Source organism: Brassica oleracea, chromosome C1 (genome assembly GCF_000695525.1).
Source record: "Brassica oleracea var. oleracea cultivar TO1000 chromosome C1, BOL, whole genome shotgun sequence".
NCBI classification, from domain to species: Eukaryota; Viridiplantae; Streptophyta; class Magnoliopsida; order Brassicales; family Brassicaceae; genus Brassica; species Brassica oleracea.
In genome coordinates, this window is record NC_027748.1 from 2,027,997 (window position 1) to 2,053,394 (window position 25,398).

Below are 25,398 nucleotides of genomic sequence, written 5' to 3' on the forward strand. Positions count from 1 at the left end.
GGCTATCCATGTTCGCATCTCTGACCTATCTTCAAACCCTTTATCCTTTTCAAGAAACAGCTAGCCTGCAGACAAAAGACACAAGAAAAGATACTGATCCTCAAATCTATCACTACCGCCTTAACAATAAAGTTACAACAACATGCAAATATGCGTCTATATAGCACAAATACAATAACAAATAAGAAGAAGAGATGCTACTTCCACCTATATATTTTGTTACTTCTCCTACAAAGAAATATCACTTCATTGATTTTTGGAGGTTCTTTTTTTTTTCCAAATATCCTGGATTATTCTTAAGCATAAATCCTTTTACAGATACTTTCACAGCAAGTCATACTCCTCTTCATGTAACATTTTACACATAATAATGGAAACAATCATCAAAATCAAGGATATTAGACTAAGAACACCTCTAACTTCACTATATTTTTTTATTTTAAAATAAAATTTGAAATAAAAGAACTTCAACCGTATTCCATTTTTTATTTCATTTTTTACTCTTTGATAGAGTAAAAATAGGTTTACTCTATAAACTTATTAATTTATTTATTTTATTCATCATTCTATTTTTCACTTTAAAATGGAGTAACAATTAAATACAACTCTATTACTGAATTACTTAAGAAAAAATAACGGTGATCTTATGGAGTAATAAGTGGTTAACTCTTTTGGTGCTGCAAGCTTAACTAATTTATGAGAATGTAATAATAAGGTTAAAAGATTTATAGGGAGCAAATGTGCAAATATACACAAATTATACAATAAACGACTTTTCGTCCGCCTCCAAAGCTCCAAAAGCCAAACAAAAAAAAGAAAAAAAAAGATCAAAACTTTCACAAGCTCAAAACATGTCTCCTCGATCGCTGACTCTCCTCAAGAACCTCGCAAGAAACTCAAACGCCTCCTCCTCATGCATCCAAACCCGATCCGTGACCTACATGCCCCGACCCGGCGATGGATCCCCACGCGCAGTGACCCTAATCCCCGGCGACGGGATCGGTCCCCTCGTGACCAACGCCGTCGAGCAGGTGATGGAGGCGATGCACGCGCCGATCTACTTCGAGAAGTACGACGTCCACGGGGAGATGAGCCGCGTGCCCGCGGAGGTGATGGAGTCGATAAGGAAGAACAAGGTGTGCTTGAAAGGCGGGCTCAAGACTCCCGTCGGAGGCGGTGTGAGCTCGCTGAACGTGCAGCTGAGGAAGGAGCTTGATCTGTTCGCGTCGCTTGTTAACTGCTTTAACTTGCCTGGGTTGCCGACGAAGCATGAGAACGTTGACATCGTTGTGATTAGGGAGAATACTGAGGGGGAGTATGCGGGGCTTGAGCATGAGGTTGTTCCTGGTGTCGTTGAGAGTCTTAAGGTTGGTTTCTTGTTTGAAAGTTTTTATTTCTATGGACTTGTTTAGCTTAGAGAGCACCACTAGGTTGTTCCTGGTGTTGATTGAGAGTCTTAAGGTCAGTTTCGTCATTGAAAGTTTCGATTTTTATGGGCTTTTAGCTTAGAGAACACCACTAGGTTGTTCCTGGTGTTGTTTGAGAGTCTTAAGGTTGGTTTACGAATTTAAAGTTTCGATTTTTATGGACTCGTAGGTTAGAGAACACCACTAGGTTTGTTCCTGGTGTTGTTTGAGAGTCTAGAGATCAGTTTCGTCATTGAAAGTTTTTATTTTGATGTGACTCGTAGCTTAGAGAACACCACTAGGTTTGTTCCTGGTGTTGTTTGAGAGTCTAGAGATCAGTTTCGTCATTGAAAGTTTTGATTTTGATGTGACTCGTAGCTTAGAGAACACCACTAGGTTTGTTCCTGGTGTTGTTTGAGAGGCTAGAGATCAGTTTCGTCATTGAAAGTTTTGATTTTGATGTGACTCGTAGCTTAGAGAACACCACTAGGTTTGTTCCTGGTGTTCTTGAGAGTGTTGAGGTCAGTTTTCGAATTGAAAGTTTCGATTTTTATGGACTCTAAGCTTAGAGAACACGACTAGGTTGTTCCTTGTATTGTTTGAGAGTCTTAAGTTCGGTTTCCTCATTGAAAGTTTGATTCGAAAATTTCGATTTTTATGGAATCCTAGCTTAGAGAACACCACTAGGTGTTGTTGAGAGTCTTAAGTTCGGTTTCCGCATTGAAAGTTTCGATTTTTATGGACTTGTTTAGCTTAGAGAGCACCACTAGGTTGTTCTTAGTGTTGTTTGAGAGTCTTAAGGTCAGTTTCCGAATTGAAAGTTTCGATTTTTATGGACTCTAAGCTTAGAGAACACCACTAGGTTGTTCCTTGTATTGTTTGAGAGTCTTAAGTTCGGTTTCCTCATTGAAAGTTTGATTTTTATGGACTCTTAGCTTAGAGAAGACTAATAGGTTTGTTCCTTGTGCTGTTGAGAGTTTTAAAAGTGAGTTTCGTCATTAAAAGTTTCGATTTTTATGGACTCTTAGCTTAGAAGATGTGCGCATAGTGTTGTTGAGAGTCTTAAGGTCAGTTTCGTCATTAAAAGTTTCGATTTTTATGGACTCTTAGCTTAGAGAGCACCACTAGGTTGTTCCTGGTGTTATTGAGAGTCTTAAGATCAGTTTCCTCATTAAAAGTTTCGATTTTTATGGACTCTTAGCTTAGAGAGCACCACTAGGTTGTTCCTGGTGTTATTGAGAGTCTTAAGATCAGTTTCCTCATTAAAAGTTTCGATTTTTATGGACTCTTAGCTTAGAGAGCACCACTAGGTTGTTCCTGGTGTTATTGAGAGTCTTAAGATCAGTTTCCTCATTAAAAGTTTCGATTTTTATGGACTCTTAGCTTAGAGAGCACCACTAGGTTGTTCCTGGTGTTATTGAGAGTCTTAAGATCAGTTTCGTCATTAAAAGTTTCGATTTTTATGGACTCTTAGCTTAGAGAGCACCACTAGGTTGTTCCTGGTGTTATTGAGAGTCTTAAGATCAGTTTCCTCATTAAAAGTTTCGATTTTTATGGACTCTTAGCTTAGAGAGTCTTAAGGTCAGTTTACTCATTGAAAGTTTAGATTTTTATTGTCATGGCTTCTTGAAACAGTGTTGGATTAGCTAAATGGTTATTTCTTGGATCTGATGTCATGATTTGTTGTCTTTTGTTAGGTGATTACGAAGTTTTGTTCGGAGCGTATAGCGAAGTATGCGTTTGAGTATGCGTACCTGAACAACAGGAAGAAAGTGACGGCAGTGCACAAGGCTAACATCATGAAACTTGCTGATGGTTTGTTCTTGGAGTCATGTCGAGAGGTCGCTAAAAAGTATCCAGGGATAACTTACAATGAGATCATTGTTGACAACTGCTGTATGCAACTTGTAGCCAAACCAGAGCAGTTCGACGTCATGGTATGTTTAATAGTTGTATTCTTAGTACTTTCTTCGTCGTCTCTGCTGTAAATAGATTGGCGAGAAAGCTGTGTGTAGCTAATAAGACTTTCTCAGTTAAATAAATAGACCGTGTTACAGCTTAATTCTTCACTTGGATGACAGCCTTTCACTGCTATTATTAACCTGTGTTTATGTTTTCTCTGATTGATGTTTGCATTAGCTTCCTTTGGCTTTTTATTCTTTTCTTTTTCTTGAAACGGCTTATTGACTAAATGTTCTGCAGGTGACACCTAATCTGTATGGTAATTTAGTTGCAAACACTGCTGCTGGTATTGCTGGAGGCACTGGAGTCATGCCTGGAGGTAACAATAGCCTCTGCTTATACTCTCAATTACAACTATGGACAGTTCTGAAATTTGTATATTATGAACATGAAAACAGGAAACGTAGGGGCAGACCATGCGGTATTTGAGCAAGGTGCATCAGCAGGAAACGTGGGGAAAGACAAGATAGTACGAGAAAACAAAGCGAACCCAGTGGCGCTGCTTCTCTCATCAGCCATGATGCTAAGACACCTTCAGTTTCCTTCGTTTGCTGACCGGCTCGAAACAGCAGTGAAAAGAGTCATCTCCGAAGGAAATTGCCGGACTAAAGATCTTGGTGGACAAAGCACTACTCAGCAGGTGGTTGATGCCGTCATTGCAAATCTTGAGTGAGACCACCTTTGACAAAGTTACTTGTTCCTTCCTTCCCTCATCAAAGTTCCTTGCTACTATTGCCAAAAGTATATTGGGTATAATCCACGCTGTCTGGTTTTGTAAGTTTTACATTCTTTAGACGTTAACTCGTCGAAACTCTCGAACCATATTTTTCTATTCCAAATAATTCATGTTGCTACGCTTGTTTGTGTTTTCAAAATTATTGTTGTCCAAGAAGCTGAATGAAAGAAAACTTCAGTTCTTAGTTCTTTCCTATTCATAGCACCACCAGAGAAACTAGCAACAAGTAGAAGAGCGAATGAATCATAACTATCATTATTGCTGGAATTCAGAAGTGTAATGTATTGATACACAGAGAGAGCTAAAAGCACAAGAGGTATGAGTTTGTCTTGTCTAGCAGATTAATGAAACACCACAAGTAAAAAGAGAAAGAAAAAAAACATAAAACATGAAATGATCTTTTGCATTCACTTGACTTCCAATCTAGCCAGGATCGACTCTGCAAAACTCTGTTGCCTGTGAATTTAAAGAAAGACAAATCATCACCAAGTCTTGTTAGGAATTCGAGCGTACACAACAGATAGGGGGACATTAATGCAAAGACTTTGCTACTGGAAGTTCTCAGTGATTCATTTAGTTCCAGAGAATAATGACAAGACACATTCAAAGAATAACACATACTTGCGTTCGCTATGCTTGGAACTTGGCCTCGAATACTTCAAGTATCCATCCCAAGGAACCTTTTTGAGACCTGCCCTATGAGATATCATGTCTCTGACCCTGTGAGAATCAAACAAAGTGGATCTCATAAATGTTAGACCAACTACTAAAACGCAAAAGAATGTCATGCTTAATCTTCATATGAAAAACTTCAGTGTGTTATATTGTGTTTTACCTCTCTGCAAACTCAATTGCTGTTTCACCAGGCCTTATTGTTTGGGGTTCCAAGTACCACACCTCACACACCACAGCCCACGATGTCATGAGTTGCAGTAAATGCATAGTGAATGATTGTCTGCAAAGATCATGCAACACCTTTTGTTAGAAATGTTCCAAAAAAAACTTCATGTCTTTGCAACCAGAACAATCGCAACTATGCAATATATATAAAATTAAAAGACTAGTGTGCCTATTACTAGCTAGAATCTGATAAGAAAGTCATAAAGAAAACACCCTTACTTTCTGCTGTTCCAGAAGGCGTCAACAAAGATCTTATTGTATTTAATGGCGATTGGACAAACAGTGCAGTCCAATTCAAAAGCACCCTGAACATTGTCATGAGGCAACTCAGAAACTATTAACATAAAACATCAAAGTAAGGGTTCATAATACCTTCTTAAACATCACAGTGTAATTATTATTTACACAAGTCCCTTCAGGAAATATGAGAAGAGGGTTATTGTCAGTTCCTTGAACATGGTTCCTTAACCTGAACGATGTAGATTCATTTTCCCATGATTAATATCAGTAGATCAAAGGAGATAAAAGAAACATATCATGCTTACTTTCTTGCTACAATCTCACGATCCTTAGCCTCGGAACGATTGAACCAAATACATCCAACACTCTCTAATATTGTGCTTTGCAGAAGCCCTTCGTATTATAAAAGCATCAAAAGTCAAACCATGTCTTTTAAAAAACAATGCACCAAAGACAAAACCAATGAGACTCACTTACCAACCCAACCAGGATGCTTCTGCATTATAACAGCAAAAGCAGTCATCTGCTCCAAGACGATGAAGTCAATCATCGAAGTATGGTTGGCAACATAGACCTGTTTAACACACCCCAGTCATAAAAAATTAAGCATAAGTACAATAAAACTATCAAAGGAGATAGATACTTATAAAAGGAAACATGAACCTGCTTAGGACGGATGCTAGGCCGTGGCCCGTGGTATCTAACAACTCCTGTCCATGAGGCCACAAAGAAGCTGCATATCATCTCCACCAAGACTCTCTGGTAACAGCACAAATTTCAACATCAAGATATCAACAAAGCAGAGGATTATACACGACACAAAGAACCAGGGCCGGTCCTGGGCCAAACCGGATAAAAAGTTCCCCTCAAGCCCCCAAAATTTTCGAAAAAGTTTATATATAGAGGCTCCTAAACTTGTAAAAAAAAATTCAAACCCCCAAATTATTGAAATCCTCCTTAAACCGTCTATAGCCCCTAAAATCTCAGGGCCGGCCCTGCAGAGAACCAACCCCACCTACCTCAATCTTTTTCCTCAGCCTGTCCTGACCTTTCAGGAGAGAGTGTACAGGGATAAACGTTGAAAGGAAAATAAACCATCCAAAAGCTAAAGTGATGCACCTGCAGGTTTTAAACAATCAACTCCTCATCAGTCCAACACACAGCTTAAAAATATGAACTTTAAGATAGAACCAAACCAAACAAACCTCAAGGGAAAGAGAAGACAGTATCTAACAACAACACCACAGCACCATAAAGGAAACAAGTAGATGTTCCAGTTCCAAGGCTCTGGAGGGTTCGACTTAAAACACCGAGTGAATGAGTCCTACCCAACAAAAAAAAAAAGATCTTTATACTTGAGATGCTTAGATAAATCAAGAAAGATTAAAACTTTGTAAGATAAATCAATAAAAAGATTAAAACTTTGTAAGCTAAACTCATCAGACATTACATCAACAATGGCACCAGCAGCTTCAGTGAGCGTTGGAGAAATGTCTAGCAAATCACGCCTGATTCAATCAAAATCATCATATGCTACCATTAACAAACGCACATAGAGAGATACAAAGGAGAGGGAGAGAAGAGTTTACAGGCGGAGCTTGCCACGAGGCTCGTTGATGGAGGAGCCGGAAGGAAGGTAATCTTCGATGTTGGGGTGATCCAATTCAAGCTCGGATCTTGAAGTCACCATCTTCCCTGCTGTACTGCTCATCTCTCTCTCTCTCTCTCTCTCTCTCTCTCGCTTCCGATCGCCGGAGATTGGGTTCTTTTGGTGGTGAAACGATGGTAAGAGTCGGAGCAAACGATGTTCTCAACGCAGATCTTCTCTCACGCGCGCGTGTATTATTATTGTTTAATTGTTTAATTAGTATAATTAGTTTTATCTACTTAGGTGTGGATCAGAAGGGACTCGGTGACTCTAGAGAAGTACTTTGTAAGATACTGAAGAAACTAAAAGGATCTAAAGGCATAATCCAACCAATCAGACATCTACTTCCGAGTTTCTGACCTTGTGATGTCTTGATAAGATCTAACACTATTAAAAATCACATTTTCATCGAGCGATAAGATCTTTTCTCTGAGTATTCAAATGGAGCGTAACCAATAGATTCATATCTGCGTGGTCACATGTAGAACTAATAATTTCACACTATAAGAAAATCGATTTATGGCTTGGACCAACAGGGCAATTCCTCATCTAGTAGAAATCTCTGTAGACCACCAAGTTGCATATTTTGTTCTTCAATGGTTTTTTGTATTGTTTCTTAAAATTAAAGAGAATTATTGTAATTTAAATGTAGCTTACCATACATATTCTTTGTTGTCTTCAGGAGAAGCCAGCAGGTGAAAAGAAAATGAGATTTACTTTTGTGAACCATCCTCTGTAGTTGTGTTATTGTTTTCCTTTTGTTAGAAATCAGGGTTGTCAACTTCTTGTTAGTTGTAAATTTTTCCATTTTTAAGTGTTTCTCTAATTCATTGGTTTTTGTTATTTTGACTGAAGTGAGATAACTAATTATTTGTCTATTTTTTGCAAAAAGGAATGGTAAAGAACAAATAAATGCCAGGGAAGTCTCTATGTTACTCGAGTGCCTAGCAAGTGGAACGAGATCATTCTTTATCTATGATTGAAATCTGCTTTCACTTATTAGTAATAAAGTATTTTGCTTTCAATTTAAAAAATCCATAATGCCCAAAAATAATCAATTTTCAACCAGCAAATTCACTTTGATGCTGAGAATTAATTAGTGTTTGCAAAACGTGGCTTAGTTGTTAAATCATTGTTTTAAAAAATCTATAAAGACCTATTCTCTCAAGCTCACACTAAAATCTTTTCTTTTTTCGGATTGCTTTCGATCTAGAATTACGCAAATTAATATTTAGTAACGCAATACGTATACATCTAAATACAGTACAATGCACTGAGATGGTACCATTATACTACTACGTATATGCAATAATGCAAATCAAAGTCTGGAAAAGAATTGCAGAGAGAAACATCTAAATACAGTACAATGCACTGAGATAGTACCATTATACTACTACGTATATGCAATAATGCAAATCAAAGTCTGGAAAAGAATTGCAGAGAGAAACACGAAGGAAACCGGTTGTGGAACCTAATCACAGGGTTAAGTGGTTGATCATCATTTAGGTTGTCTTGTCTATGTCTTATAATATTAATCTTCCATGGATCTTATAGATATTGTACAGTTTAAAATAATGAAAAAGCAAATAACGTGAAACCTAAACCACATTTACATACATTTTGTGTTTTATTCTCTAACTCTATTTTCATTTTCTATTTTAGAGTAAAAAATGCTCTAATCTTGTTTGATTTTTTTGTTCTATAATGGAATAAAAAAATAAGTTTACTCTAAACTAAAGTATGATTACAATAAAATCCAATGCCATTATGAAATTATTCCATTTTGAAAAAAGTAATGAAATAATACATTGGAAATTATCTAATTGTTTTGGCCTACCTCAACATCGACCTCCATACTTAAAGTATAGTTTTTGTAATCGAATGAGTATTAGCACTATGCATGAGAAAATACTTCATTTATCACAAACCTGATCTAATGAAGATGTAAAATATATATATGAACCAAAAATCTAGAACTCCATTTTTTAATAAACCAACTGACAATGGGTTAGCTAAAAACTAACACCATAAAAAGTCAAATAGTAGGCCTACATTATTGATAATTTGATACATTGCACTACGCTCATGCCAAATTGCCAATGGTACGTTTGTTTATAAATTTTCAGATTGTTTTCTTTTTCAACTTGGATGTCGAATTATAATACTCTAGTGGAATGCTGAGTGAAGTGATCTCCAACTATAATACCCTAGTGGCAGAGAGGGAAGATAAATCCAATGAATGTTATTCAGAGCAAGATCAGACAAGTCCTTTATAGTATGTACATATACCTTTTTGTTAATTGTCATTTAGCGATTGTGGGGAACATTTGCTTCTGTTGAATATTCCTTACGTTTGACCTAGCTTTCGCATAAATATTTATTTACTCTTTTTCTTACTCTTTCGTCCATAACTTTTACGATTTCTAATGAAATCCTTTGAACAGTCTTTTAACGATTTATAAACTGATTATTACCTAATCAATCTATGAAATAACAATAATCCATGAGCTCTTGAAACTCACCCTTTTGCCAAAGAAAGTAAGAAACTGTCGTATAATATAACTGAAAATGAGATCAACATGAATCGACTTAAGAAGAAATGATACTATCGCTGTATAGATGACTTTAATAGGTTAACTATGCTTAATATATATTTAATCACTTTTGTACGTATTTCTTCTAATAGTATTGTAAATCTAAACAAATAAGGTCTAAACGAAAAGAAAAAAAAAGTACTGAGAGAAGAAACATGGGCACCAAGGAGGAACACAAGAAAGTCAAAGCGATTCTTTCGAGTTTAAATTTCCGCTTATTTCCTTTTTACTTTACAGGAAAAGACCTAGCTTTTTCTATTTAGTTGGCTATACGAGAATATACTCTTTTTTTTTTCTTTTTTAACGTCTGAATAATTATGCTATTACAACAATAAAAAATATTACATAGATGATTCTATAACCGATAATTCTACCATCATATAAAAATGCACGTTTGACTGCATCACTTTGAACCGCCTTTTGAGATCCATGTTCGATGATACGCCATGCACCGTGCTGAAGATCTCTTGTAATCTTTTTTTCTCTATAATCTGCATAATTTGTGTTTTCTGGAGTTTGAACTCCAGACCTCTTAATGTAGAAGCATTAATGAACCCTTAGTCAAACTACTAGACTAGGGAGCTTCCACTACAGGAATATACTCATGTTTTTAGATTTTTTTATTAGAATATTTATCTATTTAGTAATGTTGATTTTTGTAACTATTTGTTTTTTTACGTTACTTTCATTTTAGCTTAATATTCACTGGAAAAAAATATTAAATTATTGGAATTTTTATATCAGTCTTTGACCTTTTGAGAAAGAGCTAATTATGTCAATCTTGAATTTTGTTAAAAAAATTATATCAATCTTAACTTGACATGTATCATGTATCATCGATCCACTGTGGTTGCGATTGCGATTGCAAAACTAGTGTTGGTTCGAAGATTTCCACCAAATACTAATTTAAAGATTCTGATATAAATCTACAAAATCATTTAGGAAAACCGAAGTGGATAAGTGGTCATATTTCCATAGTTTCCCTATCATATCTAAAGCTTAGACTTTAGTTTTAGTTTATCTCCCAACTTGAGAGACCACTGGACCAATAAATATTTGTTTTTAAATCTTTTCTAGGAGAATATAACCCAATGTAGAAGAGGATTTTTTTTTTTTTGTAGTGTTACAGCTAGCAAGCCACCTCTGCTAAAAAAGAAAGTTACAGCAAGCCACTTAAATATTTACAGCCATTGAAACATTTCCCTTATGGTTCACAACACTTGATGCTCTCTGGATATTTTATCATTTTCATTATTGAAGGTTTCTATTGACAAAATAAGACCTCAAAATTATAGTGCATGTGCAGTTTTTTGAAACACAAAACATAATACTATTTCATAAAGTTAAGAAAATAACATACATCTTTGGAATATATTAAAATATTGTATATTATTACAAACAAATTAATAAATTGAATTAAAATTTAGCAAAATGCAGCTTGCTCAACTACAACCACTTAATTTTTTTTTTTTTTTGCATGTATTAAGTTAGATTTCAATTCAACTGTAGCATCACAGCTGGAAAAAGCTCTTTCCTAACCATTCCTGACTAAATTCAACTAGAAAATACGATATTTCCTCATTGAAATCTATATGTTGGAATGCATGCACAAAATGACTACAAAAATTAGTGGGACGTGGTACTGAGGTAGACCTAAGACTATATATTATTATTATATACTCATATTTAAATACTAACATAAAAGATGAAATGAAAAGTTTGTCTATATAAGGAACCTTTGTTCACCAGTGAAATGAGTGTCACATGTCACCTGTCGTCGTCGCCCAATTATTCTGTGCCTGCCGAATTCTTCCCCATCTTTCAAAGACTTTTCCGTGTTTTGTTTATTCTTCCTATAAACCCTAAATTAAATCTGCTACCATTAATGACCATCACATTAATAACACTATATCTTACTGACCAGAACTACCAAACCCACTAAATAGCAGAGGAAATAGAATAGTTGTATCGTTGTATCATACTAAATTGTTTCTCCCACTCATTTATTCATATATACACGGCCTAATCTGTCACTAGCATCTACTATTGCATAAAGTATAAATAAATCAGAACTTTATCAGTCAATAATGTTGCATAGTAATTTCATAATTTGAGTATAGAGAATGTGGTCAAAACTCAAATAAGATACCTTCGGGATAACAACTGTTATTTTTCGAGTAGCTTTGAGGCTATTCTTTTTCTACAGGATATGGATTCACTGCAGTGGCCCTTCTTAGAAGTCAACTTGTGAACATGTGTAAACAGTACTGTTTCAGCAAAAGCTCGCAAAATCTTGTATATAATTTTGTCTCTTAGAATAAATCAGTCACAACAACTTGTTTTTTGACTAAAAATTATCATTTATAACTCCGAGATAATCTTTTATATATTATGACAAAGTGTTGCTACAAACTTTATAGTTACGTTATAGAATTATCTTATAATATAAAGTAATGAAGCATTTCGGTTAATTTGCTCTGGTTCTAGTCTATATAACAGTAGAAGTCATGTGCTTTAACACAGAGACAATTTCCTGTGTACTGTTATATAGAATTATAGACTTTAGAACCAGAAAAAATTAAATGGTGCTGAGCTTAAACCTAGTAAACTAAAGAAAGCGAGGAAAATAAAAAGGTGAAAGGGACAAGAAGAAGAAGACGACGTCACAATGCATTAAATTCAATGCTTTATTACTGTAGTTTTAAGCACTCCCCTCGTTTATATATTTGTACATTTTCATTTACATACACTACAAGTATACTATATAAAGTTTACCTCGTCACGCTTTCCCTAAAATGCAACAATTAATTGACTCATTGAAGTTGGGCAGGGGACCAAAGTAAATTTCTCAAAACATCATACCTCTAAATCAACACGGCCTGATCTTATATTTTGCACCTAACATCACTAAGATTTTGGACATTTGTCAAACAGTTTGGCATGACAGTAGAATATGATATCTATTTTGCTTTTGCTTTTTGTTAGAATATGATCTCAACTATTTTAGATTTCAGGTAAAACATGAATATTATTGAATTATATGTTATTGACGGGAGTAAGTGGACTTTTATTTACATTCCCCGTACGATTTCAACTGTGAAGATCGGTCGATATACAAAGAATCCACTGTTTGAGTAGATATTGTCTGCTTAATGGACTATTAAAATTGACAATAGCAAATGCGTTGTGGAAAAGTATATGGAACATCTCGTGTTGAAATCCATAGGATCATCCTTTTTTTTTTGGAACTGAATAGGATTTTCCTTTTTGGGAGAACTTATAAACTTGTCATATAAAACATGTACATGACCAACTCTTATTGAACTCGATGGTTATTCGCACATTGACCAATTTTCCAATGAGCTGATCTACGACCACGCTATCGTTGGTAAAACCACGCTAATGTTCCAAAGCGTTATTAATCTAGAATTTGCAATCTACGATATTTATACGCACCATGCATATGGACGTCGTCTCCAAAAAAACAAGTAAACCATCGCATGCATCAACTTATTTTCTATTGAAACATCTTAACACTTGGTTAGAAGCTTTTTATCTTTAGATTAGTTTTACTTGTATTTTGTATTTACAGTTACCATGCATATGCGGTACAACACAGACCGATTTTTGATTGTCTCACCAGATTTCCAAGCGATAAAGGATATATAGCATACAGTAAAAAGGCCAAAAAAGAAGACAAACATGCAAAGTAAAAAGAGTTCGTTAAAAAAGCAAAAAGAAAATAGAATAAAAGGGATTGCTTCAGCACCAAGTTATTCTGGGTAAATAACATTTGGATAACTGTTACAAGGCTTCGATGCTAAGTATCCTTATGTGTCCTAATTCATGCTGCCGGGTCATTGTTTGATTGTTTTAACGCTGTGCTGTAAACTCGCGTCACCACATTATCCCGCAGTTGACCTGTGATTTGTTTTGTTGTGCCAATGTGCGTACTCGTGTTCTAGACTGTTAATCCTTAGTAGTCGACGACAAGTTAAAAAGGAAAAATCGTTGTAATGTTGTGCGACTCCGGTTAAACAATATAGGATTTTTGTCAATTATTATCCTTAAAATTTTAATTTTGATAGAATTGAGATATAGGATTTTTTTTGTCAATTTGAGATATAGGATATTTTAAGAAACATGTCTTTTGCATTTTTTTATAGCTAACATGCAAATATGCGTAACATAATGGACGCAATATTCACGTGATGGTAAAATGACCCCTTTTTGAGAAAAGCTAAAATGACACCTTAAAACAAAGTGTGATTGGATACAGCTGAAGTAAAAAGAAGTAAATAAAAAGGTGGAAATAGGTGGAAAATAAAAATGGTGAAAATAAGAAAGAAAAGAAAAAATGAGTGGAAACATTATTACTCTAGCATAATACTATCTCCGTTCCAGAAAGTAAGATGTTTTAGATTTTTTTCTTGTTCCACAAAGATAGATTTTCTATATTGTTAATGTACTTTTTTATACTTTTGAGGAACATTAATTGAGAATATTTGAATTGATTAAATTTCATTGGTGGAAAGTTATTGGAAAATGTATAATAAAGTAAAAAATAAATTAAATTATAAATATTTATTAAATTCTTAATAAGCGTGCATACTCTAGAAAATCTTACTTTCCAGAACAGAATGATTACTTTCCGGAACAGAGGGAGTATAAAGTAAAATTAAGTGTGTGTTTTCCACTTTCTAAATAGTAAATGGAGTAAAAATAAAAAAATAAGCTTCACCTGATTGGTATATTTTTAGTGGTAGCTGGAATAAATAAAAAAGTAGAGTAAAAAGTTACTGCAATACAATCACACTCAAAGATTTCGATAATAATTCTTTGCATTTGTTTGCCGAAACTGTATGGATCACATCACCGATGTTTTAAACCGGAGTTTGAAATGCATATCTGGAGCTCGAAAGCATCAATTTATGTATCTGTTTCATGTATCAATGTATTTTTGAGGTTTTATATAATGTAAAATTTCTATAAATTAGCAATGCAAGAATTAATATTTTCACATTTGAACCTGGAATATAGGGTTGACTCCTGCAATTAAATTTGTATTGAACCTTAGCTATACTAATGTATCATACACACTACAACATACATATGTACATTCAGATGATATAACGCATCGATAAAACAAAAATAAAAGTCTAGTCAACGAGAGAGGAATAACCACCCTGACGACGTTAGCAATCACACCTGAAGCCTGAAGTTCTGTTTTGGTAACAACATCCATTTAGTTACGTCTTTAGTTTGAACACACAAACCAACACGGTTTAAAAGTAACTAATCAATAAATTATTCAAAACACACAAATGCTGTACATTCCTCATTTAATTCCCCTTACGTTATCCGTTACCATCATGCAATAATACTACGATTTAAATTGTCCAAATCAAATACTGTCGTTACGTAATTAAAGACTACAACCAAGGGTGTTTTGGAGAATATATAACAAAAATGGTCAAAACGAGTCAAAGTTACCGTCAAACCTAAAGCCAAACACTTCTACTAAACTTTAAGAGAACAGAAGTACTACCCGTATCTTTTTTTAAGATCCATGTCTTCTGTCCGAACCTCTCAAAGTACTGTCCTAAAAGAATTTTCATATTCGAAAACTCGGTTAATAAATGAAAGGATTAATAGTGTGATTAATTACCAGAAAAAGAAAATAAAGGAAAAAAAAACACCGACTCATCTAATGGGAGAAACAGACGAAAATCTCGGTGCTGGCAAGATTCCTCCACAGTCCTTTGCTGTTTTTTCCTTTTGTTCTTACTTTTATTTATCTTTATTTTTATTTTATTTTATTTTCTTGAGAGCTAAATCATTCGTTTTTTTTTTGTTTTTTCAATTTCTAGGCCTAAAACCGAAAATAATACTTTCTCGAGAAAACAATCACTTCAAGTCTTTTCTTTCTATCACCATCAAACCACACCATCTTTACCCCATATGCGCCTCCATCTCCAATTCCTCTCACCTACCTTCCATCTCTCTCTCTCTCTCTCTCTCTCTCTCTCTCTCTCTCTCTCTTCCCTTTTAATTTCTTATCAGATTTCAAATCTCCTCTTTCTTTCTTTTTTTTTCTGTTTTATTTTCCTCTTTTTTAAATTAATTTCTTTTTTTGTTGAATTATTGAAATGGGCTGTACAAGCTCCAAGCTCGACGATCTCCCGGCGGTTGCTCTCTGCCGCGAACGCTGCTCCTTCCTAGAAGCAGCCATCCATCAGCGTTACCTATTATCCGAATCCCACGTGGCGTACACCAACTCGCTCAGAGGAATCGGCCACTCGCTCCACCTCTTCATCAACCACCACCACCGCTTCGTCGCTTCCGGCGGCGCTAACGGCGGAGGAGGTGACTCTCCGAGACTCAACCTCCCTCCTCACAGAAAAGGCGACCCCGACGAAGAAGAAAAATCCCCTAAAAAAGCAAAACTACCTTCCGGTTCGGGTTCTGACTCGGGTCATCTCGAATTCGATTCGGATTCAGACGAAGACGACGACTATGACGATGAAGAAGGCCACCTCGATTTGGATTCGGACTCTTTACATCACCTCTCTCCTCAACACCACCACCATCTAAACCATTTCCCGATACACGAACCTTACATGGACCAACAACAACAACAACAACAACCGGGTTATAACCCGTACCCGAATCCGGAAATGATGACTCATCATCAGCAGCTTCCTCCTCCTTCTGCTTACTCGGGAGGAAGTTATATGCATATGAATTACATGAAGAACAAGTCCATGCCTCCTTCAGTGATCTATGAGCAAAGACCAAGCAGTCCTCAAAGAGTCTACGAAGGTGAATCATCATCATCATCATCTTACAATCATTATCCTCCTAATTATTACGGATACTCAAATACCGGACCCGGACCCGGACCCGGTTACTACGGTTCTTCTTCTTCGAGTGGTGCTACCACTAAACCGCCTCCGCCTCCTCCGTCGCCGCCTAGGTCCAACGGCTGGGATTTTTTGAATCCGTTCGATACTTACTACCCTCCGTACACTCCGAGCCGTGACTCGAGGGAGCTTAGGGAGGAAGAAGGTATACCGGAGCTGGAGGAGGACGATTCGCAGTACGAGGTTGTTAAGGAAGTTCACGGCAGACCGAAGTTCGCCGGCGGCGGCGGCGGCGGCAGTGGTGGTAATAACCAACCGCCTCCCGCCGCCGTGTACAGAGAAGAGCCTCCGTTGACTTCTCCGTCTCCTCCGCCGGTTGTCGATAAATCAGGGGCCAGCACTAGCGGCGGCGGAGATGCGGCGATGTATCAGAGTAGGCCGAGCGTGTCGGTGGAGAAGAAAGGCGTGGAGTACGAAGTGCACGTTGTAGAGAAGAAGACGGTTGTTGAAGACGCTGGCAACGAAGAGAGACGGAGCAATGCTGCGGCGCCACGTGGCGGTGGAGGAGGAGGTGGGCCACGTGCGGTGCACGAGGTCGCTAAAGAGATTGAGACTCAGTTCGTGAAGGCTGCGGAGTCAGGAAGCGAGATCGCTAAGCTGCTTGAAGTGGGGAAGCATCCTTACGGTCGTAAACATGGTAATAATAACCTCTCTAAAACAACTTTTATGCAAACAGATTAATTTAAAAAGGTTTAAACTTTTTTCTTTGCAGTTTCTAAATTGTTACATCCTTCGCTACCTTCTACCTCTGGAGGAGGATCTTCTGCTCCTGCTGCTGCTGCTGCTGTTACTGCGCCGCCTACTTACGCAGACATCGAGGAAGAACTTGCGTCAAGGTCGAGGAATCTTTCTTCCACGTTGCATAAGCTTCATCTATGGGAGAAGAAGCTTTACCATGAAGTGAAGGTAATGTTTGGTCTTAAAACACTGTGATCAGTTCTTTTTGTTAAGCTTTATACTCTTGTCTAGGCTGAGGAGAAGTTGCGCGTGGCTCACGAGAAGAAGCTAAGGAAGCTAAAGCGTTTGGATGAAAGAGGTGCTGAAGCTACCAAAGTAGACACAACTCGTAAACTAGTGAGAGACATGTCAACGAAGATAAGGATTGCGATTCAGGTTGTTGATAAAATCTCTGTGACGATTAATAAGATTAGAGACGAAGATCTATGGCCGCAACTTAATGCATTGATTCAAGGGTAAAAGCTTTGCCTCCACATGTTTATGTTTATACTGATTATAATATAAACCAAATTATTAGCAAGATAAATTTCATAAAACAGTTATAATAATGTTAATTAAGCTACATAAAATAAATAATATACAACTAAAATTTCTCCAATTAGTTTATAAAATTTGTTACATATTTACATTTTGAAAATGTTGATTCTGTTTTATTCTTAGGCTTACAAGAATGTGGAAAGCAATGCTTGAGTGTCATCAAACTCAGTCTCAAGCCATCAGGGAAGCTCGAGGGCTAGGTCCCATAAGAGCAAGCAAGAAACTCGGTGAAGAGCATCTAGAAGCAACTAGTTTGTTAGGACACGAGCTTATTAACTGGATACTAGGATTCTCTAGCTGGGTCAGCGCTCAGAAAGGCTACGTGAGAGAGTTAAACAAATGGCTCATGAAGTGTCTTCTCTACGAGCCCGAGGAGACGCCAGACGGCATCGCTCCTTTCTCACCTGGTCGTATCGGAGCCCCACCGATCTTTGTGATATGCAACCAGTGGTCTCAAGCTCTGGACAGGATATCCGAGAAGGAAGTTATCGAGGCGATGCGTAGCTTCACCACGAGCGTGCTTCAGCTCTGGGAGCAAGATCGGTTGGAGACGACGGCGATGGGGCAGGGGGATGCGGAGAAGAGAGTTAGGAACATGGACAGGGAGGAGCAGAGGATACATAGAGAGATTCAAGCGCTGGAGAAGAAGATGGTTCTGGTGGCACCTGGTGATGGTCTTTCTTTGTCTGGGAACGCTGTCTACCAGAGTGATACTAGCAACGATAGTTTGCAAGGGAGCTTGCAGCGGATTTTTGAAGCTATGGAGAGATTCACTGGTGAATCTGTGAGGGCTTATGATGATCTCTTGGTGCGTGCTGAAGAAGAAACTGCTCCACGAGAAGTTGAGTCGGATGAGGACTAATAAGTAAAACAGGAGAAAGATCTTTGCAATGATGCTGGAACACTGGGTATACGGTTTGGTATACTAGAAAACCATCTGAGACTTGGGCAAGAAGAGCCCCATCGTGATGATGATCTAAGAGGAGGCAGAAACCGTGTAGAGAGACTACTGCCAAATGTTCGGTTTATATAGATACGGTTTAGTGCAGCAAGGCTTTGAACCGGATGGTTTAGAGGAAGGTTTGATGACTTGTTTTACTTTACCACATATGATGCAGGTTGCAGATATTAGTTTGAGCCTAATGGTTATTAAATTAGGGCAGTGTATACATAAGACGTTTAGGTTGAAACTTTTGGTAGCGTTCTCAACAATTATTTTGTAAAATCTGAAGGTTAGTAGCAGGCAAGTCTCTCTTTCTTTTAACATAAGATTTAAAATATGTAATCATTTTGTGATAAGTTGCAAACTATTACCAATAATTAACCTGACCAGCCTTAAACATTGATCACGTGAAACTTTTAATAGTAGTACTAAACACAGTGGTCCATTCTTTCTCAATCAGTGCCTGCGCCAATAGTTAACGACTTTGTGTTGCCGTGCCAAACATGATTAGCGTGAACTTGACGTCTCGTGTGACAAATCTTTTTTCGTGTGTGTTTGTTTGTTGTAAAATAATAAATCTTAAATAAAATGATAACATGAATAGAATAAGTTCCAGAAGTTATTGTTGTGATCCAACCATAGGCTAATGATGAATGTTTATTATATACTGGAGATAGTGCTTGAGCATCTAATCATACAAAGAAAGCCAATTTACATTGGAGAATCTTTAGATCACTTCACTCTTTGCCTTTTCTACACAGGAGACAACTATTGTAACCTCGAAAGGTGGTAAATAGCAGAAACATTGCAAGAATACTTTTCATTTGCAAACATCCAAATTAAGAACATACAAACTATTTTCAAGGTGACCAAACAAAACTCAAAATAGTATGATGTATATCGTATACGAGTAAAAAATAAATGTTTGAAAGCTGATCCATATGTTGACAGGATTTTTAGTCTAGAGGTCTCTATCAAAAAGCACCACACAGCCATATTCAACTCAGTTTTGGTAATCTAGAGTATGCAGTTTAGATGTTAACAAATGAATACGATTTTGAACATTTAACCATAATAGGTTATGCGGTTTCCATGGTATAGTACACATTCAGAGTTCCAAATGACAACGAAAATGTCTTTTCAGTTTTGACATTTTTTGTTTATGAGTAAAACTTCTTAAAAAGATTTTGTAGGACTTATGCATAAAAGTAGTAATTTCGTTCGGATCAGAGTAATTAATACTCAAATGGAAATAAAACTAACATTACTCTAATTAGGAGGTACGTCAACAATCCAGAAATATAAACAGATATGAAAGAAAAAAAAGAAACATGTGAATCAGAATTAAATATCACACGGTTTCACAAGTCAACTTTCTACAAACTCCAGATTTTTCTTCACACCTATCTTTACACTATACAAGTACGAATCTTTTGAAATAATTAGATACTTAGAACTAGGCGCAAAAAAAAAAATCGATTGTGCTGGAAAAAAGAAGAAAAAAATGGAGAAAGAAAAAGTAGGAATGGTCGATGATAAGTCACTCCAATCACAAACACTTTGAGCTGGCAAATAATGTGATTTTCCCGAAATCTCTTTTGGTACCACAAAGTGTATATCATTGAACATCCGAATCATTTTTATTATTGTATTATAGTAGTATATAATATACACACAAAAAGAAGTTGGCTTCTTCTGTTTCTTTGGCTTTTCAATATTCAAATCCATTGGTTAAAGATAAAACAGTTTATGAACCCCCAAAAAACACTGCAAACTTCAAAACTGACCTTATAAATACTTTTACTGATAGGATAAAATTATAACCATAATTTGGGTTAGTTTCAACTTAATTTTGAAGTGGCATGTTATCATTGACAAGAAGCAGCCAACTTATTAGAAACTTACCTCAGGAGTCAAACAAGACAAAACAGAAAAATAAAATAAAATAAAAAATCCAATTTTTAATTTTCCACCACTATATTCTTCTCTCTCTTTCTTTCTCTCTCTATTACAAGAAGCAAAAGAGAAACACTTTCCGACTCGCTTTGTTTCTGTCGTGAGAAAAAAAGGATTTAGAAATTTCAATGGGTTGTTGCCAATCCTTGTGTTCGGATGAACACCAGCCGCTCGGGAAAGATGGAGTTCAACCGACGCAAGCGACTCAAAACCACCGCGGCGGCGCCACGACGGCTGACAACGGCGGAGCTGGTGGTGTAGCTGGAGGAGGAATCCCGTCTTTCTCAGAGTTCTCTTTCTCCGACCTCAAAGCAGCTACAAACAACTTCAGCTCCGACAACATCGTGTCGGAAAGCGGCGAGAAAGCCCCAAATCTCGTCTACAAAGGCCGGCTTCAGAACCGCCGTTGGATCGCCGTCAAGAAGTTCACTAAGATGGCTTGGCCTGATCCTAAACAATTCGCGGTAATATAAAAAACATTCTTGATTAATCTGTTTATGTTCATGTCTTTGTTTTTGAAATCTGTGTTCTTGAATTTTGTTACAGGAAGAAGCATGGGGTGTTGGAAAATTCAGACATAACCGGTTAGCGAATCTGATTGGTTACTGTTGTGACGGAGACGAGAGGCTTCTCGTTGCTGAGTTCATGCCTAACGATACACTCGCTAAGCATTTGTTCCATTGTAATACTCTCTCTCTCTCTCTATCTGTTTCCCATTAGAGTGATGAATCTGTTAAAGTGAATCTTTAAGGTTGTATTATGGTTTTTATGTTATAATCCTAAAAGTGGAAACTTTTCTTATCGCGTTGTGTGTTATAGTACTAAAAGTGGAAACTTTCCTTAATCACGTTGTGTTTTTTGTTTTGTTTTGTTATTCACAGGGGAGAATCAGACGATTGAGTGGGCTATGAGGTTGCGAGTAGGATATTACATAGCCGAAGCTTTGGATTATTGTAGCACAGAGGGTCGTCCTTTGTACCATGATTTAAATGCTTACAGGGTTCTCTTTGATGAGGTATTGCTCTCTTCTGAACATTTTATTCCATGCTTAGGTGATTTTTATAACAATTTTTTGAAATAATGTTGTAGGATGGTGATCCTCGTCTCTCGTGTTTCGGCTTGATGAAGAACAGTCGTGATGGTAAAAGTTATAGCACCAACCTAGCATATACACCACCTGAATATCTAAGAAATGGTAAATCAATTTGTTATCAATCAGTATTATATGCAAATGTTTAGTTTAATACCTTTTGTCTTTGATTATGTATCTATATAGCAGTCTAACTAAGCGTGGTTTGTGTTTGTAGGAAGAGTGACACCTGAAAGTGTTACTTACAGCTTTGGAACTGTGCTTCTTGATTTGCTTAGTGGCAAACACATCCCTCCAAGCCATGTAAGTTCCTTCTCTATCATCTGTTTTGGTCATGATAGATAATGTCCATGTCATATACAAGTAGATAATAAGTTTCTGTTATAATAATTTAGTGGTACCTCCTTCTTCTAGGCTCTGGATATGATACGCGGCAAGAATATTATTCTGTTGATGGATTCACACCTCGAAGGAAAGTTCTCAACAGAAGAAGCTACCGTAGTTGTAGAACTCGCCTCTCAATGCTTGCAGTATGAGCCTCGAGAGAGACCTAATACCAAAGATCTTGTGGCAACGCTTGCACCATTGCAAACTAAATCAGATGTAAGTGTGAATCGAGTTCTTGAATCTCACCGAGTTCTTGAATCTCACCGAGTTGTTATTATATTCATCTTCTAAAGTGTTAAAAAATATGATTTGCAGGTTCCTTCTTATGTAATGCTTGGAATAAAGAAGCACGAGGAGGCACCTTCGACGCCACAGAGGCCACTTTCGCCGTTAGGTGAGGCTTGCTCGAGAATGGATCTCACAGCTATTCATCAGATCTTGGTCATGACACACTACAGAGACGATGAAGGGACAAACGAGGTCAGTACATAATAGTTGGCATTCGGGTTCGGGTAGTTTGGTTCGATCAAAATCTCACTGAATTGAACCGAAAAAAGTTTGTTATTCGGGTAGTTTGATTTTAAGAAATTAACGAAAGTTTTTGGTTTCGGTTATATTTCTGTTAAAATTTAAATTCGGATAATTTCGGTTTGTCGGTTAGTTCAGCTTGTTCGGTTCGAAATTTGGTTTAACAATTTTTTTTTTAAAGAACTAACCGATTACCAAACCAAACCAAAAGTAATCTATAAACCTGCCGAACTGAACCGAACTGACCAAAATTTTTTGGTTATGCAGGTTCGGTTCGGTTATAAACCGCATGCCTATAATAGTTTTGGTTTCAGTTACTACAACGCATTAAAAAGTGGTTAAATTCTTAAAGTAACTCACTGATGATTTTCTATGGACTTCAGTTATCTTTCCAAGAATGGACCCAACAGATGAAAGACATGCTTGACGCACGCAAACGTGGTGATCAAGCTTTCCGCGAGAAAGATTTCAAAACCGCCATAGACTGTTACTCACAGGTATTATTAACATTGTTAGTTTTGTATCTTTTTAGAACTTTTTTTGGCTTACATACATTTGCTTTTTTGAGCAGTTTATCGACGTAGGAACAATGGTGTCACCAACTGTATTCGGTCGGAGAAGTCTATGCTACTTACTATGCGATCAACCAGACGCAGCGCTGCGCGACGCAATGCAAGCGCAATGCGTGTATCCTGACTGGCCAACGGCTTTCTACATGCAGTCCGTGGCGTTAGCGAAGCTGAACATGAACACCGACGCAGCAGATATGTTGAACGAAGCTTCTCAGCTCGAAGAGAAGAGACAACGAGGAAGCGGCAAATGAGGAAGCGGCAAATGATCTTTTGGATTCTTGATACACAATGTGTTTTACATCATCTTGTGAGCTTCAAAAGATTCTTTTTAAAGAAGAAACAAATGGTTCAAAACCTGTCGATGTGATTGTTCATTGGGGGTGTAATGTAGTAACCATAGAGGGAGACAAAAAGAAAATCAATGTTTGTAATGCAATACATGTAACTATATGCATGGTCTCTGTTTTTAAGCTTTGTTTTTTTTTTCATATATAAGAATATTTTTCCACCATACAAGCAGGGCCTCTGTCACACTTTCCATACCATGGTGTATCTTGCCACCAAGAAAAAATCTTATCAATCTCATTATGCTATCTTATTGACAAGATCACTTAAAAAGCCTTTAAGAAAAGAGTAAATCATCATTAAGACATGTCAAAACACGGTTAATTGTGGAATGTCTTCTTAATTAAAGCTTTAAGGGATCGAGAGAGTGTAGCTTACCTTGGCAGTTTGGTAACTGACAAAAATGGATTCACAGAACTCGGCAGAGACATTGCTGGTCCTCCTTGTCGACATTATTGTCATCATCCCATCACTAGTGCCGCAAGACGAAACACCTGGTTTCTTCTCGGTCCAAGATAGGTAGATTGGACTAGCCATCCTTCACATATGGACCTATCTCGTAAGAAGCTTACCTGGATCTTCATTAGTGAATCATGTTCTTGCTTCTGTGTAATAACTCGAATCTGTTTCTTTCTCACAGACGGTCTTCACACGGATCAACCGTTTCCAGAATGTCGCATGGAGAGAGAGGCTTCAGAGGATCAGAGGAGGCATTATCTATCGGTTTGCCTCCAAGTACTCATCACTTCTTCTCGGCTTGGGACTTGAGACAGCTCTCACGACCATCTGTTTTCTTTTCTTGGTTGCCGGGCCAATCTCCTCTGTCCGGTTGTCATCTTGGGTTTTGTAGCGAAAGTAGCAGTGGAGTACGTATACTTGAACTTCTGATTTTAAAAGCTTTGTTTTGTTTTGTTATATAGACCCTGATGGTAAATAACGATTGTGATTGGTCACACGATCAATCAACATCAAAGGAATAGAATATAAGAATGTATTAACAGGAAAAAGAGGAGAGTAACATCTTATTAATTTCTGATGGTAATATATAATACTAGAAAAATGGTCTCCACCAGCAAAATATAAAAAATCAGCAGCAAAATATAAAAAAATCAGATGATTTAGTTTATAAATTTGTTTAGACACCTACGGCATGCTTTAAGTGAACAAAGTCAATTATAAGCTCTCGTTTATTTGGATATATCGACAACCTCGCCGGCAACTTCGTACTTTGCCGTGTCTTTGGAAAATGGAATCTAATTGGATGCGGTTTGAAGATCCCATGGCACTGTTGAGATCATCGACTTCTGATTCTTCCTCCTCATCATTGTTTTCACGTCTACAAGGCAACACTACTTCCATGGTTTGGAAAGATTCAGACCTTTCCTCCACGTTCTTCTCTGTTCCAAGCTGAACATCAGATGAAATCTTTGACAACACCTCTTCAATCCTTTCAATCCTTTGATAAAACCTTTCCCATAAAACCAGCGCCTCTGTCATACTTTCTCTAACTTGGTTTATCTGTCCAAGAAAAAAAATCTTAATCAATCATTAAGCTGGTCTTGACAAGGATCATCACAAATACACGTCAAAACACTGTAATTATGGAATGTCTTCTTAATTAAAAGTTTTTAAGGGATTGAGAAAGTGTAGCTACATTGGCAGTAGTGGAATCTATTTGGTCCTTGATCAAACTTCTTAATTGTGATGCCAATGCACTCAAGAAGGCCTTCACACTTTGCAATGCTCCTTCCATCATCTTTGATTTGATTTTGGTGTCTAGGGTTTTTGAATCCTCTCGGGTGTGTTATTTGAGGTTATAATGCTCCCTATTTATATGAATACGATTAGGGAAATTAAAAAAATCTTTTGATGTTATCCGGTTTCTTGTTTTCT

At 37.0% G+C, this 25,398-nt stretch overlaps 5 protein-coding genes across 5 annotated transcripts; 3 read left to right on the top strand and 2 right to left on the bottom strand.

Annotated features, from left to right (window-relative positions):
* The first annotated feature begins 789 nt into the window (after positions 1–789).
* LOC106318047 (isocitrate dehydrogenase [NAD] regulatory subunit 1, mitochondrial) lies at positions 790–4,246 on the top strand. The gene is made up of 4 exons (XM_013755891.1): positions 790–1,367; positions 3,104–3,343; positions 3,609–3,687; positions 3,767–4,246. Exons 1-4 carry the CDS (start codon positions 852–854, stop codon positions 4,039–4,041), a joined length of 1,110 nt encoding a protein of 369 aa, XP_013611345.1. The 5' UTR covers positions 790–851; the 3' UTR covers positions 4,042–4,246.
* A 90-nt stretch (positions 4,247–4,336) lies between these two features.
* LOC106342268 (glycerol-3-phosphate acyltransferase 3-like) lies at positions 4,337–7,099 on the bottom strand. Its single transcript, XM_013781148.1, has 12 exons — positions 6,834–7,099; positions 6,695–6,752; positions 6,450–6,568; positions 6,264–6,363; positions 5,908–6,003; positions 5,722–5,818; positions 5,550–5,637; positions 5,377–5,473; positions 5,224–5,309; positions 4,940–5,059; positions 4,726–4,824; positions 4,337–4,560 (listed from the first exon to the last, which is right to left on the bottom strand). The coding sequence occupies exons 1-12, from the start codon at positions 6,953–6,955 to the stop codon at positions 4,512–4,514; spliced, it is 1,131 nt and encodes a 376-aa protein (XP_013636602.1). The 5' UTR covers positions 6,956–7,099; the 3' UTR covers positions 4,337–4,511.
* Positions 7,100–15,514: 8,415 nt separating this feature from the next.
* LOC106307776 lies at positions 15,515–18,931 on the top strand. The gene is made up of 4 exons (XM_013744830.1): positions 15,515–17,046; positions 17,122–17,315; positions 17,379–17,602; positions 17,808–18,931. The coding sequence occupies exons 1-4, from the start codon at positions 15,636–15,638 to the stop codon at positions 18,544–18,546; spliced, it is 2,568 nt and encodes an 855-aa protein (XP_013600284.1). The 5' UTR covers positions 15,515–15,635; the 3' UTR covers positions 18,547–18,931.
* Positions 18,932–20,711: 1,780 nt separating this feature from the next.
* LOC106316591 (probable serine/threonine-protein kinase At4g35230) lies at positions 20,712–23,529 on the top strand. The gene is made up of 9 exons (XM_013754483.1): positions 20,712–21,047; positions 21,130–21,265; positions 21,465–21,598; positions 21,673–21,778; positions 21,891–21,976; positions 22,088–22,276; positions 22,376–22,540; positions 22,972–23,085; positions 23,160–23,529. Exons 1-9 carry the CDS (start codon positions 20,712–20,714, stop codon positions 23,409–23,411), a joined length of 1,518 nt encoding a protein of 505 aa, XP_013609937.1. The 3' UTR covers positions 23,412–23,529.
* Positions 23,530–24,575: 1,046 nt separating this feature from the next.
* On the bottom strand, positions 24,576–25,386 carry LOC106341883 (microtubule-associated protein TORTIFOLIA1-like). The gene is made up of 2 exons (XM_013780626.1): positions 25,160–25,386; positions 24,576–25,023 (listed from the first exon to the last, which is right to left on the bottom strand). Exons 1-2 carry the CDS (start codon positions 25,259–25,261, stop codon positions 24,679–24,681), a joined length of 447 nt encoding a protein of 148 aa, XP_013636080.1. The 5' UTR covers positions 25,262–25,386; the 3' UTR covers positions 24,576–24,678.
* Between the last annotated feature and the right edge of the window lie 12 nt (positions 25,387–25,398).

Excerpts from the sequence above, each read along its gene's own strand:
- LOC106318047 (XM_013755891.1), top strand. The coding sequence starts at position 852 with ATGTCTCCTCGATCGCTGACTCTCCTCAAGAACCTCGCAAGAAACTCA. Across the intron at positions 1,368-3,103 it reads GTGTCGTTGAGAGTCTTAAG|GTGATTACGAAGTTTTGTTC; the intron begins GTTGGTTTCTTG and ends GTCTTTTGTTAG. Across the intron at positions 3,344-3,608 it reads CAGAGCAGTTCGACGTCATG|GTGACACCTAATCTGTATGG; the intron begins GTATGTTTAATA and ends AATGTTCTGCAG.
- LOC106342268 (XM_013781148.1), bottom strand. The coding sequence starts at position 6,955 with ATGAGCAGTACAGCAGGGAAGATGGTGACTTCAAGATCCGAGCTTGAA. Across the intron at positions 5,819-5,907 it reads CTAGCATCCGTCCTAAGCAG|GTCTATGTTGCCAACCATAC; the intron begins GTTCATGTTTCC and ends TGTGTTAAACAG. Across the intron at positions 5,310-5,376 it reads ACACTGTGATGTTTAAGAAG|GGTGCTTTTGAATTGGACTG; the intron begins GTATTATGAACC and ends GACAATGTTCAG.
- LOC106307776 (XM_013744830.1), top strand. The coding sequence starts at position 15,636 with ATGGGCTGTACAAGCTCCAAGCTCGACGATCTCCCGGCGGTTGCTCTC. Across the intron at positions 17,047-17,121 it reads TCCTTACGGTCGTAAACATG|TTTCTAAATTGTTACATCCT; the intron begins GTAATAATAACC and ends TTTTCTTTGCAG. Across the intron at positions 17,603-17,807 it reads CTTAATGCATTGATTCAAGG|GCTTACAAGAATGTGGAAAG; the intron begins GTAAAAGCTTTG and ends TTTTATTCTTAG.
- LOC106316591 (XM_013754483.1), top strand. The coding sequence starts at position 20,712 with ATGGGTTGTTGCCAATCCTTGTGTTCGGATGAACACCAGCCGCTCGGG. Across the intron at positions 21,599-21,672 it reads ACAGGGTTCTCTTTGATGAG|GATGGTGATCCTCGTCTCTC; the intron begins GTATTGCTCTCT and ends ATAATGTTGTAG. Across the intron at positions 22,541-22,971 it reads ACGATGAAGGGACAAACGAG|TTATCTTTCCAAGAATGGAC; the intron begins GTCAGTACATAA and ends TATGGACTTCAG.
- LOC106341883 (XM_013780626.1), bottom strand. The coding sequence starts at position 25,261 with ATGATGGAAGGAGCATTGCAAAGTGTGAAGGCCTTCTTGAGTGCATTG. Across the intron at positions 25,024-25,159 it reads TAGATTCCACTACTGCCAAT|ATAAACCAAGTTAGAGAAAG; the intron begins GTAGCTACACTT and ends TTTCTTGGACAG.